General features: G+C 40.7%; 1 protein-coding gene across 1 annotated transcript; it reads right to left on the bottom strand.

Moving 5' to 3' along the window:
* Positions 1 to 923: 923 nt before the first annotated feature.
* tdrd6b (tudor domain containing 6b) lies at positions 924 to 6,258 on the bottom strand. Its single transcript, XM_086153404.1, has one exon. The coding sequence runs from the start codon at positions 6,256 to 6,258 to the stop codon at positions 1,321 to 1,323; it is 4,938 nt and encodes a 1,645-aa protein (XP_086009530.1). The 3' UTR covers positions 924 to 1,320.
* Between the last annotated feature and the right edge of the window lie 10,263 nt (positions 6,259 to 16,521).

Genomic DNA, 16,521 nt, shown 5'->3' with positions numbered 1-16,521 from the left:
ACAGCATTTTAAAATGTCATATATATTAAAAAGCATTATTATCTCACTTGGGGTTTTCTTGTTTTTATGTGTAGCGTTTAAAAGTCAAACGGTTTATCCTCAATAATTTTGACCAGCCTTTACGACTGTAGCAAAATGAAGTAGTTTAATCATTTATTTTCTATTATTTTCAGTTAACCCACTTCCGGTTCTGAATGCAGATCCATTCACAAATATTTAAATTTACAACTTTAATTTGTGCACACACACACACACACACACACACACATATATATATAGAAAAAAACAAATATATATGCATTTTTAGTGTTTATACAATTTTCTACTATTTATTATTGTTATGTTTTACTTGAAACTCTGGCACAACAGTTTCCTTCGGGATAAATAAAGTTGTTCTTATTCTTATATTATTCTTATATGTATATTTATATATATATGATCTTTTTTTTTCCTTTGGGCCAAAATATCATTTCAAGAATTGCAAATGCGGCTTGCTTTTCTAAAAGGAAAATAAGCACTTTTTGTCCAAGATTTTTGAACATGCTGATTCCTTGCAACTTAAATTGTTTCTTTTGTTTCCTAATAACTTGTTTAAAAAGTTTTAGGATGCTTTAAGCTCCACTGAATGGTAAAAAAAAAAAAGAATATGGAATACATTCTTTGAAGAAAAGCATTTATTGTACAATTATCAAAGCAAATAATCTGTCTGAAGATAAACTCTTTGTCAATGGATTTTATACAAGCGTTAAATCAACAACGCCTGCCATTTAAAAACATCTTTACAGTGTCCTATATCCAGAATGTTGGACTTTAAATTTGTTTTGCAATTGGAAATTGCAATTGCTGTTTATGCAAGGACACTTTTACAACATGACAATTTGATATCCTGACCATAAAAACATGGAAGATATACATTTGTAAAATGTTGTCCCTCAACATGACAGTACATGAATTCATTTTTATTTCTTTGAACTGACATTGTTTAAATTCATTTCACAGTGCTTGCCTTCTCATCGATTGTCGAGCCAGTCCTTGAGCCGGAAAGGAGTTACCGCAGCAAGAGTTTTGGATGGAACGGCTCCGTCCACACATATTCCACTTCCAAATAGAACGGAGGGCATGATGCATCGACCACAACAAAGCGGATGGTATTTTCAACGCTTTAAAACATTTTTCCGGCTCCCACGTTCCATCTGGTCCACTAAAGATGATTCAATTATATGAAATCATTTGTTAGATATTTAGAATAGTGAATAATGCAGTTATGTAATATAAGTTAAGTCAACTAACCTGATCTCAGACTTTCAGCCGTGGATCGATTTATGATTCTTTCCAGTATTTTTCCATCGCCGTATTCAGAACCACTCCTTCACACTCCATGTCCACTTCATATTGGGGAAAGGCAATTTCTGGATTGTTCTTAACATTTTGCACGGATACTTTCAGTAATTTATCGACCAGAAGATTGAAGAAGTCTTCATAAACGTCACCGTCCCAGGTGCCCTTCGACTCGTCGAATCCATTCAAGGAGCACAAAAAGGCCTGAGGCGCAGGTTCCAGCAGACTGTGAGGCAGAGATCGCACATCCGTGATTTCAACGTCGGACTCGTTTCCGTAGTCGACAAACACGACTCGGACTCCATTGTCCATTCTGTGAGTGACTTGAGCTCGATACCACCGGTTCTCACAGGAATAGAGAGCAAGACAAGGACTGTCGGGACGAAGGGTCTCCGCAAGATTTGTTTCCTGCTTTGACTTCCCCGCTTCCTGTGCAAGTCTCGCCACTTTCTCTAAATTCTCCGTGTTGTCGTACTGACACCAGAAGAAACTGGGTCCTACAATGCAACTGGCGTAGACCGTTTCAGTCTTGTTTTTGAAGATGTCCGGCTTCTTATACATGAAGGGATTCACATTCACCGGGGGCAGATTACCATTTATCATGATTGACTCATGCTGGAGAAAAGCTCCTTGGGTGTTTTCTGACATAATGCATTTGTTGGTCATCGGTTTCCAATATTTCTGCATTGCTTCATTAATAACTCCTCCTTCACATTCAATTTCCACGGCATACTGAGGAACAGCAATGTCTGTGCGGTCTGTCTTAGAAAACAAAGTCACTCTGAGTGGTTTATCAACCAGCAGATTGACAAAGTAATCACAAACAATACCATCCCAAGAGCCTGCTGATTTATCGAATCCACTCAGAGAGCACAAAAATGCCTGCGGAGGCAGCTCTAGTAGACTTTGCGGAAGCGATCTGACGTTTTTCATTTCAACATCTGCTTTGTTTCCGTAGTCAATAAACACAACATGTACACTATCGTCCCCTCTGTGAATCACTTTGGCTCGATACCACTGGTTGTTGTCGGAAAACATAGCGAGGCACAGGTTGCCAGGACCCATATTCTCCAGGAACGTCATATCCTGCTGAACTTGTCCTGCTTCCTGAGCAAATCTTGATACCGTGTTGAGTTCCTCTGAGTTTGTGTACTGACACCAGAAGTAATGTGGATCCACAACGCATGAGGCGTACATGTCCTGTTTTTCCTTTTGGGAAATATTGGGTTTTTCATACGTAGGGGTTTTGGCATCTTCTTTACTGTTGGTCTCATTTGATGAGATTCCATAAACTTCAAATGAGATGCCTTTTTGAATCATTTCAGTCTTATCACAATCTGTGGAAGGTCTCCAGTGTTTCTCCATCATGCTATTCACATCCACATTTTCCCACCCAATCTTTACTGTATATTGAGGAAATGTGATCTCTGCATTATGTTGTACATTTAAAACAGTCAGTCTGAGTAGTTTATCGACCAAAAAATTGTAGAAGTCATCGTAGACGTCATCATTCCAGGAGCCTTTGGACTCATCGAACCCATTCAAAGAGCATGAAAAGGCCCGAGGAGGCAGATCCAGCAGACGTCGCGGTATGGCTTTCACATCTTCAGCGTTAACTTCAGACTCATTCCCATAATCAACATACAGAACACAAATGATATTATCAGTTTTGCTGACAACCTGAGCTCGGTACCACTCGTCTCCAGAAAAGGGAGCGAGGCATGGAGAACCAGGTTCCAAACTCTTGGGGAACTCCCTGTCCCGTTCTGCCTGACCTGCCTCCCGGGCAAGCTCCGACATCTCGTTCAGGGTTTCGGCGTCAGCAAGCTGACACCAGAAGTAATGGGGTCCAACAATACAAGTGGCATATACGTCCTCTGTCTTGTTGGGAGAGATTTTTGGCTTCTTGTAAGTGCAGTCCTCAACTGTTTCCTGGCATAGAGAATCGCAGCACTGTGCAGTTTCTGGGTCAACATGATCACCTTGAGGGAGCATTTCGTCCAAAACAGTTTGTCCGGCCCTTAGAGAACTATCAAGGGTCAACACGCTTGCTTCTTTGGAAGTCTTCCCATGGTCAGTATCTGTAATTTTAAATTTTGAATTCATCTTTGGTTCTCCTTCGGCGAGTAGTCCATTACTGTTGTGTGAATTGTTTTGTTGCATCACTGTCTCTGATTCAGATGTATTTATCGAATGTAGCGCGAAAGAGTTTCCATCTGGTTGCCCGGACTTGTTCAAGAGCTGCTGCTGGTGGTCTTCCTCAGGTGGGCTTGTCATTTGTTGTTGAATGTCCGCTATCCTCTCCCTGACTCGCACATTTAAACTTTGTGATCCTTCCAAAAGTACAACAATTAGCTTGCCCCTTTCCCCTTTTGCTACCACTGAAATTGTGAAATTTTGGCCCACGGCTTGATCTGAAAACCACCGATTAACTTCCTGGGGTACATCCGTCGGCACATCGGACAGTTCTAGAGGGAGAGCTTGTGCAGGAATGGACTTAACAAAACATGCGTCGGCAGGAAAGGGGCGAATATCAGATTCCTTCATCGTGATGGTATCACCATAGTCTGCAAAGTGCACTTTGAGTTCAGGAGATATTTCTACAATTTCTCCTCTGCACCACTTATTATTATTTAGGGCGCGAGCGAGGCAAATGCTGTTGAGTCCAAGTCGGCCTTCCGTGCACTCCGCTCCAACAATCGGTCGATTAATGTTCTGCATCACTTTGTCGAGTAAATGAGAATTTTTGTGCAGCTGACAATAGAAATGATTTACACTCTGCGAGGAGGTTATGAACGCTTTTTCTTCCATGCCCACTTCAATGTCATGCGTAGAGTAACTGTATGTATCTGATGGGGCTGGAGGAGGAGGAGGTACACGAGTTTTGGCCTCAGAACATTTCTGAGCCAGCAGGTCGCAAATACTCTCATGTTGCGTTTCAAGATCTACCAAGTAAACCAACGAGCCGTCTTTATGGTATGTTTTGGATTTCACAGTGCATTTCAACCCGTCCTGTGAAGACGCCCCTGATTCCACAAACCTCTTGAACTCAGCCAATGCAACGCCGCTCCAGGGAGAGTTCTTGGAATTCGTCACATTATACAAGGAACACCGGAAAGCCTGCACACTGGGTTGTAAAAACGCTGGATCAATAGAACGCACATCTCCAAGGGGTACAATTTGTGTTCCCCCATAATCTATGAACCTCACCTTTACCACAGGTGAGGGCCTGGCGAGGATCCTCGCTCTACACCACATGTCTTCGCCTGGATTTCGGGCGACACGGATAGACTCAGCTTGTGTCGGACGGTAAGGAGAGGCGTAGCGGTTTTGTAGTCCTTCCATAAGTAATTTAAGAGAGTCACTATTTTCAGTGATCTGACACCAGAACTTTTGGGGGCTTTCAATGTGAGACACCTTTACATTGACAGTACTTCCTTCAGTCAGGAGGTCACAATGCTTCTCGGTGGAGCAGGATGTTGGAAGACATGCTGTGTTATTTATCAAAGAGTCTTGGGGATCGCAGTCTTCTATAGTATGAATGACGCCGTTGCCAAAAGCGAGTGCATTCTTTGGCCTTTCACTAACTGTCTGATTCTTTCCACTTGGCAAAGTCTCTTCATGTGAACTACCGGTATCTAAGTTGGGATCGTGCAGGATATTCTCATTTTCAGATGACGGAAACAGTTGCGCTTTCTCCGTACAACAACTATTTATGCTTGCGGCATAGAGTGTGACATAATAGACATGTTGGTGCATTGCATTGCATTTCTCAAACTTGGCCGCGAACATCTTGTTGTGGATTTGCGATTTCAAATGGTCGGCGTGGCCTGCAGCCCGTCCTGTTTCGTTACCATTTATCCCACCAAGTGAACAGAGGTACGTGACAACTGGCATTCTCAGGAATTTTCCATGCAGTGGTCTGATGGCTCCAGTGGGCACAAAGTCAGTTTTTCCTTCATCTACATAAAAGACTTCAACAGTACTATCACTACTCGCGATGTTTTGCTTCAGTAAGGAGCGACGCCATTGGTCATTCGGTCCCTTAGCGGCACACGGCTCTCCGAGGGTCAGTGGTTGCGCCTCGACAAAATCCGACGTCCCCTCGTAATGCTGTCGGATTTGATCTGACATCGTCTTTTCTGCTTCGGAGAAAATTTGGAGTTTGCAGTAAATATTCTCCGGATCGATTACCTCTGTTACAAAAACAGTCTCATAAGTGCTGTTGGAAAGCAGCGGGTAAAAGTACTCGTCGTTTTTGTCAACGAGGATGCTAAAATTCACGGTCCGGTCCTGGGATACAGTGTGAGACTCTTTCTTCGCATGAAGGCAGTTAAAGACAAGGTGATTGAAGTCAGCCATCGGGATCTTCCTTGCAGCTCCCAGCGTACACATAAACTTGGAAATGAGCGGTATATCGAGGATCAGCGTTCCCTCTTGCATATGTTGGATCAGACCGGTGAACCTGTTGCCGGGCAGAGACGTCAAAAACCTCGCGGCCTTTTCAGGCCTGTCATTCTCAAGGGAGAGGACATTCGCGAGAATGCATGATTGAATTTCAAGGGGGACGGGGGAACTGTGATTCTGGACCCATCCTAAAGCTTCTGGTCTGGCGTTATGAGGCTGTCCCTGGTCAGTAAGAAAAACCTCGTAAGTTTCACTTTGAACAGTCAAAATACAGGCTCTGTGCCAGGTGTCCCTGATGCGAACCAGACAGACGTCCCCTGGTTTTCCTTCCATCCCGCAAAACACTCTTTGAGGAGCCTGGCTTTCCACTTTCATTTGCTCGCAGTCAAGGCTCTTCTCAATATCCATTTTAACACACAATTCCACAAGGCCGAAGTCGGGGTTTAGCGATACCCTTGTGATGAAAACAGCCACTTTCGATCCTGCCGATGGGAGTCCGGGATTCGAACACATGATTTCGTTTTAGGCTCCGGCAGACCTGCCAAACTGAACGAAAAATATGTATTGTTAGATTCATGTAAGCGCTGTAATGGCTGATTCTTGTTTAAATGCATCATTATCCACTTTAATCCGCAGACACTTGCCCCCAAACACATAATGCTATTCATTGCCAACATTAGCAGAAGGATTTAGCACCAGGCCTAAAAGAAGCTCACATCTTGCATTTGCATAGCTCGTATATTTAAAGACGCTTTTTGAGCAAATTCATAATGCAGACTGAAAAGAAGTTGGAATTGCAGAAATGTATAGAGACATTTTTTAATTTATTCATTTTTTTCCTGTTTATCTATTACATTGTAAAGCGTGGGCTACAGAAACATAATTTTTTATTATTATTAGGAGTCTCTTTCCTGAAACGCGTGTTGAAATGACGAGTCAAACCCACACAGTTGCTCACAATTCAGCTCAGTAGCTCATAAGAGATCTGAGGTCTCTCCGACACAGAATTTGCAGCACTATAAAAAGGTTTCAAGCGTTTTTATTCCCAGTTAGTAATTGAAATAAAAGATCCCGCTGTGTTAAATCGTCCAGTTAACTTGAATCTGCACCAAAATTGTCATTTAAGGAATTGACATTTGCATAATTGTTTTATAATTTTCTTGATTCTTTTTCTTACTGAAAAATGTTGCCAGTTAAAAGAGCCTTGCTGAATGTTATCTATCTGCCGTTTACTTTTCGTGGGCCAAAAATAGCATTTAGGTTTATATTCAATAAGGAGTGACACCAAGGCATGGAACACATTTTACACAAACTCTTCCCAAGACTTAAAGGAAATTATTAGGATAAAAAAAAGTCAAAAAATTGTGCGAATAATGAACTGAAGTTCATGTGGTTCGAAATAACATGAAACATTTACAGGCGATTGCATCAAAATCTTAATTTTGCAGAGAATTCAACCTGAAATCATTTGACAAATGTTATTGGACATATATATATATATATATATATATATATATATATATATATATACATATGTGTGTGTGTGTTGAGTTAGTATGACTATATGAACTGTCCCGAGGCTCCACCGGATTAAAAAAAAAAAAATCTCTCACCGGCTTTGGGGAAATTGGAGAATCGTATGTCGCTCCTTTCTCTGGATATTTCAGTCGGGAGTTGGAATAGGAAAACTTTTTTCTTTTTTTGTTGTTTGTTTTAAAGGCTCTCCTTCGCGGTCAACATTCCGTCACCGACACGGCTGGCGGACGGATTGTCGTTAGTCGCTCCATCTCCGGCCCGCTCACGATGAGTAAAGTGCGCATCGATATTACCATTTCGTTAAAAAGCCGAATTTTTCATTTTATTTTATTTTATTTTATTTTATTTTATTTTATTTTATTTTATTTTATTTTATTTTATTTTATTTTATTTTAATATAGTTTAGTTTATGATTTAATTCCCACTTCCGGGTAGGCTAACCAGCCAGCCAATGGCAAGGCTCATTCTTTCCAGCGTCCTGTGACGTAAGACCGGTCTTTTTAAGAACCCGCGGGAAGGAAACCAATTAACAAAACAACAATAAGAATAAGAATGAGAATAAGAACGACTTTATTTATCCTGAAATTGTGCCAGAGTTTCAAGTAAAACTTAACAATAATAAATAATAGCAGGAAATTTTATAAACAGTATAAAAAAAAAAGGAAGTCAAAGAACAAGGAAGTCTGAGAACTGTAGACAGTGGACGCTCATCTCATCTCATCTCTGGCAAAACAACTCCTTAGTTGTGTTTTTATTTTCTTTTTCTCCATTTGAAGGTAACACAGGGCAGACGGCTCCACACGTTGTGGTCACTTCGTTCCGGGGGTTTTGTGTGTTTTTGTCAAGAAATTGCTTGGCCATTTGTCCGTGACGGGGGGAGATTGATGAGAATAGCAAAAAAAAAGGGTGTGGGGGGAAAAAAAACAACTAGCAAAGATGGGTCACTGCAACATAATATACATGAAAATGATTTGCAGCAATGCGATCCATAGACATGATAGATCATAGTGAACTAACAATGGTAAATGAGTTCAAATTGAGCATTTAGAGCTGTAAAAATCAAGACACTAAGTAATCAGTGGAGCATCATGCAAATGCCTAAACATAGCAATTTGAATTCAAGTGAGAAGCTTTGCAAGTACTTCAGATGTGAAAAGGGGAATTACTGTATGCATTTAAATGTCTAAAAATGTGTATATTTTAGAAAAGAAACTCAGCAAAGCAGGTAGTTAGGCAACATGTTCCTTTAACCTTAGAAGCCAGTTGTGAAGCTGCCTTGAACCGATCCTGACTGTTCAATACTTTGCACTCAAGACAAGCAGTTGTTTGAGTCTGTCTGGATCCTTTCTTTGTTTACTTTGCAAGACCAAAGATTAAATGACAGGATAATAGAATTAGCTTTAAAATTAGCGTCTTCCTGCATTATGTCATGTTTTGGGAGACACTGCATGGAGATGCATGGACATTTTTTTCTTAATTCAAAATAGTAAATTAATGAGGGCGGCAAAGTGCATTAGTCTTCATTGAATAATAGGTTTATTTAGTAGAGGATTTATGTTTATTTTCATTTATTTTATTTTTCAAGTTCTTCAACCAACACTTTAGTTTCTGTCTCACTGTACGTGATGTTTGAGGTCATCTAGTCGCCATTCATTGTTGTTTCCCCTCTAATCCTCACTCTAAATTGCCCGCTATATGATATTTTAAACAATTTAATACTGCTATTTAAGGGTTGGGCTACATGAAGAATAATTATTTTCTCCAATTCAGAATGATTAGAATGCATCTCAGGGGTGCTTAGTTATGGAAAATACATTCTAACATGGACAACATGTATGAATTCATTCCCTTCACAGATTAATTCTTTCTTAATAATGGGACATTTCTTGCAGACTTGAAGGACATCTCACGCTGCTTTTCATTAAATTTTCAACACGTTTTTCCAGGAATGAGTCTTTATACCATTTAATCATGAATCAAAGGAAATCTGATCCCAAGATTTTAGTAATTTTTCTCTCATTTTACTGATTCATCCTTTGATTTGTTTTTTTCCAAAGGGTAAGTGTTACCTTTATTCTTTACTTTTTCTCCACATTTTTAGTAATTTGCTTGACAAAATCAGCAAAAAGATTATTTCTAGAATAATCTTTTTTTATCTTTCTGATAATCCCTACATTGAATTGTACAGTTGAATAAAAATCAGTGTATTGTTTCATGTTGCAGGGAGTTCTTTCAGCTAAAATACTAATCACAAATTAGTTGAGCTGGAATCCCAAGACAGAATAATTTTCTGTCTAAGATTCTCAGAAGCCAGGCAAACGTCTTGAGGACACTTTACTCTGGGGAGAATAAGATTTATAAGGGAGAATACGCACCGCATGCATTTTAACGTAGGGCCCCCCCATCCTCTGCAGGATTTGTCTGCTATACAAAAGAACTTACAGTAGATCACATTTTGCATTGGTATAACGCAAGAAAGCATAAAAATCTATGAGGTCTATGATCTAAGTCCATTTCAAGAAATGGGGCACAAGTTTCTATTGGATGTGTCTAGGACAGACCTTACAGAACCATAACGAGAGAAGTCATAGGCACGTTAAAATTGTCCAAAACATAAATACACACATTTTCCATTTCACAGTCAAGATGTAACACAGATACTTAGAAACCAAGGAGCCGACAGTTGTAAACGGGAAATTTTGCAGAGAGTGCAACGGATCTTCATTGAAAGGTCTCGTACTTACAGGCTGAGGAGGCAGTCGGGTGTCTGCAGAAACTGTTAGCTTCAGGTTTGTCCCAAGTTGTAAATATACCACCCTAACCTATAGTATCTCCTCCTATAAACCTGCATGTGTGCATCACATATTTATGACATTGCTTGATGTTTTGCCAGCCCTGTGTGATGTTTACACTGGCACCTTTACTGCTCTGTCTCAAGTGTCGTAAATGTCACTGAGAAATTCTGTTTATTAATAAATAGTAAACCGAGCTAAATGAAAGCTACTGTTTTTTGTTTTTTTTTTTGTATTACCCAGGCCATTTTTAGTTTGGTGATTGTATTAAGAATAAGAATCAGAATAAGAATAAGAACAGTTTTATTTATCCCAAAGGAAATTGTTGTGCCAGAGTTACAAGCAAGACACAACAATAATAAATAGTAGTAGGAAATTGTATAAACAGTGAAAACAAAAGCAGGGGGTGGGGGGGTAAGAAATATCTAAAATTTATAAAGTGTCTAAGTAACAAATCAGGGTTATAAAGTGTCTTAAGGTCTTAAGTACAATTATTATTGCAGTCTAAAAGCACATGGTTAAAAACAGAGAATTCAATAGGTTGCTTCAGTAGAAATGTGTTTTCTAAAAAATATACGTTTAAAATATAGCAACTTTATGAGAAATTAAATGTTTTATTTCATTGACGTGGACGTTGATTTAGATCATGTGGGAGGAAGTATATTGCTGTATTATTTTCCATCACATATGTGTGAATCTCTATAGCGCACTTTATAAATAAAACACATATTAAAACAGAATATTTTCATTTAAATCTTCATCTGAAATATAAGCTAAGCTATGAAATACCTGTACATAGTGGTGCAGAGAGTACCATATATAAATTGTGCATTCCATCACAATGGAAAGGAGTATTTCCAAACTCGGTCAGCAGAAACGCCTGGCGTTCCTGTCATCCATCCGTTTCAAGCGACGCTAACACACTTCCGTGTGACTCACTGGATAACTGATGTGTGAATCCCATCACGTTTGATTTGTGTTTCAGGTCAACTGATCTCAAGCAAGAAGAACGAGCCCACTGCCATTTTGAACCACGTCAACATCCAGGTTCTCTCAACTAACACCTACTGTGTCTTTTTCACTCAAAACACAGCTGTTCTGTTTTTGATTGTCGCTAAATAAAACACAGCTGCACGGGAATTGTTCGGTTTTTCGCCGCCCCACAATTAAGATAAAGATACAGTTAAACTTTATTGATCCCCATATTGATAGCCCCATATAGTCATAGCAGTGTATCAATAAATATGAATAGAGAGACAACTAGAAGATTGCAAAACACATTCACAAATAAATAGACAGCAGAGAGAACAACAGCAACAACATCAAGGATAAGAATGGACGACAGAATGGAGAAAAAAAAATACAATGCAAAATTGAATATATTTCCAGTTAAAATGCAATACAATAAAATCAAACATAGTCTCAATAGAGCAGAGGCTTTACTTGGCTTCACATGGTGCTATACGTCCGTGTAAATATGTGCATAAAATATAATCCGCGTGTACATTTTTAGGGAACTTCTTGCTCATTTCATCGTGATTATTTGCTGGTGTCGTCTTAATGATTTGTACAGAAAGTGTGTGGATGTTTTTGGTGGGGGCGTGATGTTCTTTTGCAAAAATAATTTTCTGACTCACTTGTTAGATTAGTAAATCTTTAGTATGAACTATATATAGTATTGATTTAAATCTAAACAGCTACAACTGACTTAATTGGGGAAAGTTTGCCAGAAAAGAATACTAAAACACTGAAATATGTGTTTTCTCCCTCATGATTTCCTCTATTTAGAAGCTTCATAACCCAGTAACCATCGCCAACCAAGAAATGGACACACACTTCCTGCAGTCTACGAACGAATCAGACAAGTACGAGGTGCAACCACCTTCCATTCATACTCTGGTCAGAGCTGCAGGATTCAAGAGTCACCAGGAAGACGGAGGGTAATTGTTTATTTTCACAGGTCCAACGTAGCGTTTTGATTTCTGGCCTTTTTTCCGCCTTGGTAAGTGTACGGCTCTTCATGAAAACAGCTCTGCCGGAACAGATGAGGAGGGATTACACCCACATCGAGCACTCTCAAACCGTCACACAGCAGCAGATTGAGAGACAAGAGGAGGTAATGTGTTTAATGGACGTGCCTCTCACCGCTGATTTTTCACCTCGGCTATTTATAATGCCATATCAGGGCCATTGCCGGTAGAAAAAACATTTATTACAGAGCTCAGGTATTAAAGTCACAGATTTGTGAGATAAAACTTACTCGTTCATGAGGAAAAGCATGAATAGAGATGAGCTCTTGCTATTTTGTCACGTCCGCCGTGGATGAGCTAACCAGATTTTCAATCTGATTTAGTACAAAAGAAACAGGGTGGTAGAGATTTTCCTTGCAGATTTGCAGCTTTTATCTTGTGAATTTATTGTTTTGTCTGACATATGACCCCCCTCCACCCGCTTTATTCCTTGACTCTGTCCTTTTTTGGGGGCCTTCAATGGCCTGAATACACTGTCCTTGGAATTTCCATTAACGGCTTTAACTTGGCGATTTAATTTAGCTTATTTTAATGTATTAATTTAGCCTCAGCCTCCCTGGTAAGGTCTATTGAGCGGCGCTGGAAGAGAGGGTCATTCAACCAGGAGGAATGGGTTTTGTGGACCTGGACGAGGCATTCGACCGGGAAATCCTGCGAGGGTTGCTCCAGGAGTATGTGGTACCGAACGGGCTGCTCGGTATGGGCTGTACGATCGGTGTCGGAGTTTGGTCCGCATCGCTGGTTGTAAGTCGGACCCGTTTGTCGCCGTTTCTGTTCATAACTTTTGTGGCGTCGAGGGGATGGAGTCGCTGCTTTCTGCAGATGATGTGGTTCTGTTGGCTTCGTCGGGCCGTGATCTCCAGCTCTCACTGGAGCGGTTCCCAGGCGAGTGTGAAGCGGCCGGGATGAGGATCGGCAACTCCGCATCCGAGACCACGATGCTCAACCGGAAACGGGTTGGATGCCAACTCCGGGTCGGGGAAGAGGTCTCCGGCTGCCGCCCCCGCGACTTCACTCCAGATAAGCTGGACGGATGGATGCTTTAACTTGATGATGTCATTTAGCTAAAAAAAAAATCTCCACAAATACCTGCTTTAATCACTTTTTTACCTGTGTGACCTCTGACGGCTGTGACCTTCCTCGACAAATATAAGAACTTCGCTGAGATGAGGGAGACCTTAGAGAATCAGATCATTGTATGATGTTTCATAAGAGCTGATTCAATGAATTTGCTTCGTTACCTCCTGGTTTAGTGGTGTTTGTGTGTTGAGGAAGACCAAAGAGAAGATTTATGGATATAATGAAAGAGGATATGGAGTTATTTGGTGTGAGAGAGGAGGATACAAAGATTAGGGTTCGATGCAGAAGGTTGATTCACTGTGGCGACACCTGAAGGAAAAGATGAAGAATGTCCATGGCTAATAAAAAGTCACTTTTTATTAGTGGGGTAACTAATGAGGATTATATTATCCAAGAAGCATTGTGCTTCTGTTTATCATTTGTCGGTCGCTACGGACGATTCTTGTGTATATACTATCCCTCTGGTATAATGGACTGTGTTCTACTGTATACACTGTTGTATGTTTACACTGCGACGTGTGTGACTGAACGCAGTTCTTCATCCAAACTTGGCCTTGGTTCAGTTGTTTAGTGTGTCTGCCTGCGACCGAATCCCATGATGAAGAAACCTCCATCCGTGCAGGAACGCCATTAAACCAAGCAAGTTACCTAAATGTCCGTAACGGATTATTGTTTTTGACATGAAACTCCCAAAAATATCAGTGAAAACTCTCTTCATGTTTCTCAAAGTCCAAAATCTCCCTTATATATTCAGATTACTGACTCGGAGATCTAAAGAAACCATTTTGTGGTCATTTGTCTATCTGTTTTTGATGATTTGTGGCTCAATGTTAAAAGCTCTGATTTTATTTGCTCGGAGTAAACAAGATTAATTGATGGAGCTCGAAAGTACTAAAAGGGAAGGGACGATTACCTGATTCCGAGCCTCGCTATCTCTGAAGAACATTTGTTCTACAGGGAAAGAAAACTCTTCAGCTCATCAACAGTGGACTCGATGATCCAAGACAGGGACAGCAGTCTCTGAAAGAGGAAGTGAAGGTCGCTGGCAGATCTTACAAAGAACAGGAGGCGCCGCCGAAAACACTATAGGACACGGGCTACCGGTTGCGCATCGTTCTGTCACTACGTGCACAAGTTCTATCATAAAAACAAATCTTTTCCCCCGAAGGTTGCTTTCTCTGGCGCCCTTATCAAACTGGAGAAGTTGGAACCAGAAAAAAAACAAGGTGGGAGAAGATGAATGAGGAAAAATAATAAATCACAACATGACATGTCAAGGATTTATCTACTTTATTTTTGCAGCTCACTGAGAAGTCAGGGAGACACGGAATATATGAAGCCATGTAAGACTGTCCAACCTCAACGAGTGTCAAACACATCTTGACAGAATGTGTTTGCAGCTCAACTGCAAGGTTAAGGTTAAACTCCTCGGGCTCTTTTTATTACAAAAGAAGAACCGGACAAACTTGGAAAAACAGGTAATATTTGTCGTCCGTCATCAACAGCTCCTTTGTTAGTCTTTTCACCCTCTGTTATCGCCGAGGCTGACGCCGCGTCGTAGGTGATTTCATTTGCAGCGTTTTGTTTGCTTGATTCCTTTTTTCGCATGATTGACGATTTTAGAGGCACTTAGCAGAATAGCTTTGGAGAGTCGGATTGGAGAAACACACCCACTTTTCCTTCCATTCATTATCACTGGCCGGTTTGCTTGTAAGACTGGCTGGAGAGCAGCGAGTTTGAGACTGTCCAGGTGGGACAGAAAATGATCCTTTAGCTTTAGTGTGCGCTAACAACAAAAGTGTAGTCGATTCGGCCACGTCAGCTTTTGGCAGGGTTCCGCGGCTCAACTTAAGCAAACAACAGACATTTTGCGTCCGGGTTTGCATTAAATCATGTGAAAAATGTTCCATATACTGTAATTTCCGGACGATGAGCCGCGACTTTTTTCACGTAAACAGCGATGCGGCTAATATATGGACCTTTTTGGGTGGGGGGGGCGCTAACGAGCTTCACGCCGCTAAAACGTTTATCCTTGTCACATCGGACCGAAGAAATGACCGGGAAATTCTGAGTCCGTTCAACTCTGACACTCAAGAAGACGACTTTGACGGTTTTAGCGCGCAGGAGGAAGACCGAGATAGCGACCGGCTAGTCCGGGGGTCGGCAACCCATGCGGCTCTTTCATCTTTACATCCGAGTGGCTTGGGAAAATAAATTATAAATATTTAACTGAAGTGTATTTCATTTGTGTTGATTCCTTTTTTTAACTTTTAGTTCTTAATTGGAAGATTATTGTGATCTTCAGATATTAAATAAAAATTACATTTATTATTTTTCGCCGCTCAAAATAACGTCACACTCGGGGAAGCCGGTATACCCGCCAGCCGGTAAAGTCCCGATTTGCAGATGCTGTGCGCAAAATTTCAGGAGCAGAAGTCCCATAAACCAGGTAAAATAAATATTTATGAAGATATTTTGCAAATATTTATTTTTAATCGTTTAATGACACAGTGATTTTTTCCCGATTTATTTTTAAAATTCAGGTCAAGGCTCCGCTACACGCTCTGAAAGCCCAAAGCTCAAAATGAGTTCATTTCATAAATAAAATTTAATTTTCTCCGTAATACTTTGTGAATTTCAGAAGCAACACACTACACACTTGTTTATACAAAGTGTAAAGGTAATAAAAAGCAACATATACAGTGGTACCTTTATTTTAGATGTCAAAAAGTAATTGCGGCTCCCGGTGTTTTCTTTTCCGAGGAAACCGGGTCCAAATGGCTCTTTGGGTGTTCGGGGTTGCCGACCCCTGGTCTAGCCGGTGCGGCTTATACTGAGGTGCGCTCAATACTCCAGAAATTACGGTAATTGTTTTAAATGGAAACCATGAACATATGCTTAAGTTCACTTTTGGTTTTCGTGCTAGTTGAAAGGATCCGTCTCTAGGCGTAGCGTAGGAGAGCTTTCTGCGGAGGCTTCCCGCGTCGAAGCTCGTGCCACGACGCTAACCTGAAGGAAAAAGGGCTACGGATCATCGGTCAGAAACTGCAGCTTTTATCAAATTCTTGCCTGCATTGCTCAGTGCATTTCTATCCTGCGTCTACTTTTTGTGCGTCGTGTTTCAGGAAGTTGTGCCACTTCGGCGAGGCAAGATTTCTAGGTGCCGAATTTCAAGACCGAAGCAAGAAAGTTTGATGATTGCTCTTCAACAAAGATCATCGGTGGCCTAAAAACACGTTTTTTAAATGATGTTTTAAACATGTAAGGCCCTGATCTCAGGGGAAACTTTCTGGGAGCCGAGCAACTGAACACAGTGACCTGGATTTCATGGCATGTCC

This window comes from Fistularia commersonii, chromosome 1, assembly GCF_037954325.1.
Source record: "Fistularia commersonii isolate RoL2024-O1a breed Wild chromosome 1, RoL_Fcom_v1.0, whole genome shotgun sequence".
In the NCBI taxonomy this organism is placed as follows: Eukaryota; Metazoa; Chordata; class Actinopteri; order Syngnathiformes; family Fistulariidae; genus Fistularia; species Fistularia commersonii.
The sequence above is the reverse complement of the archived record's forward strand: the minus strand, read 5'-3'. Positions and strand labels throughout refer to the sequence as shown.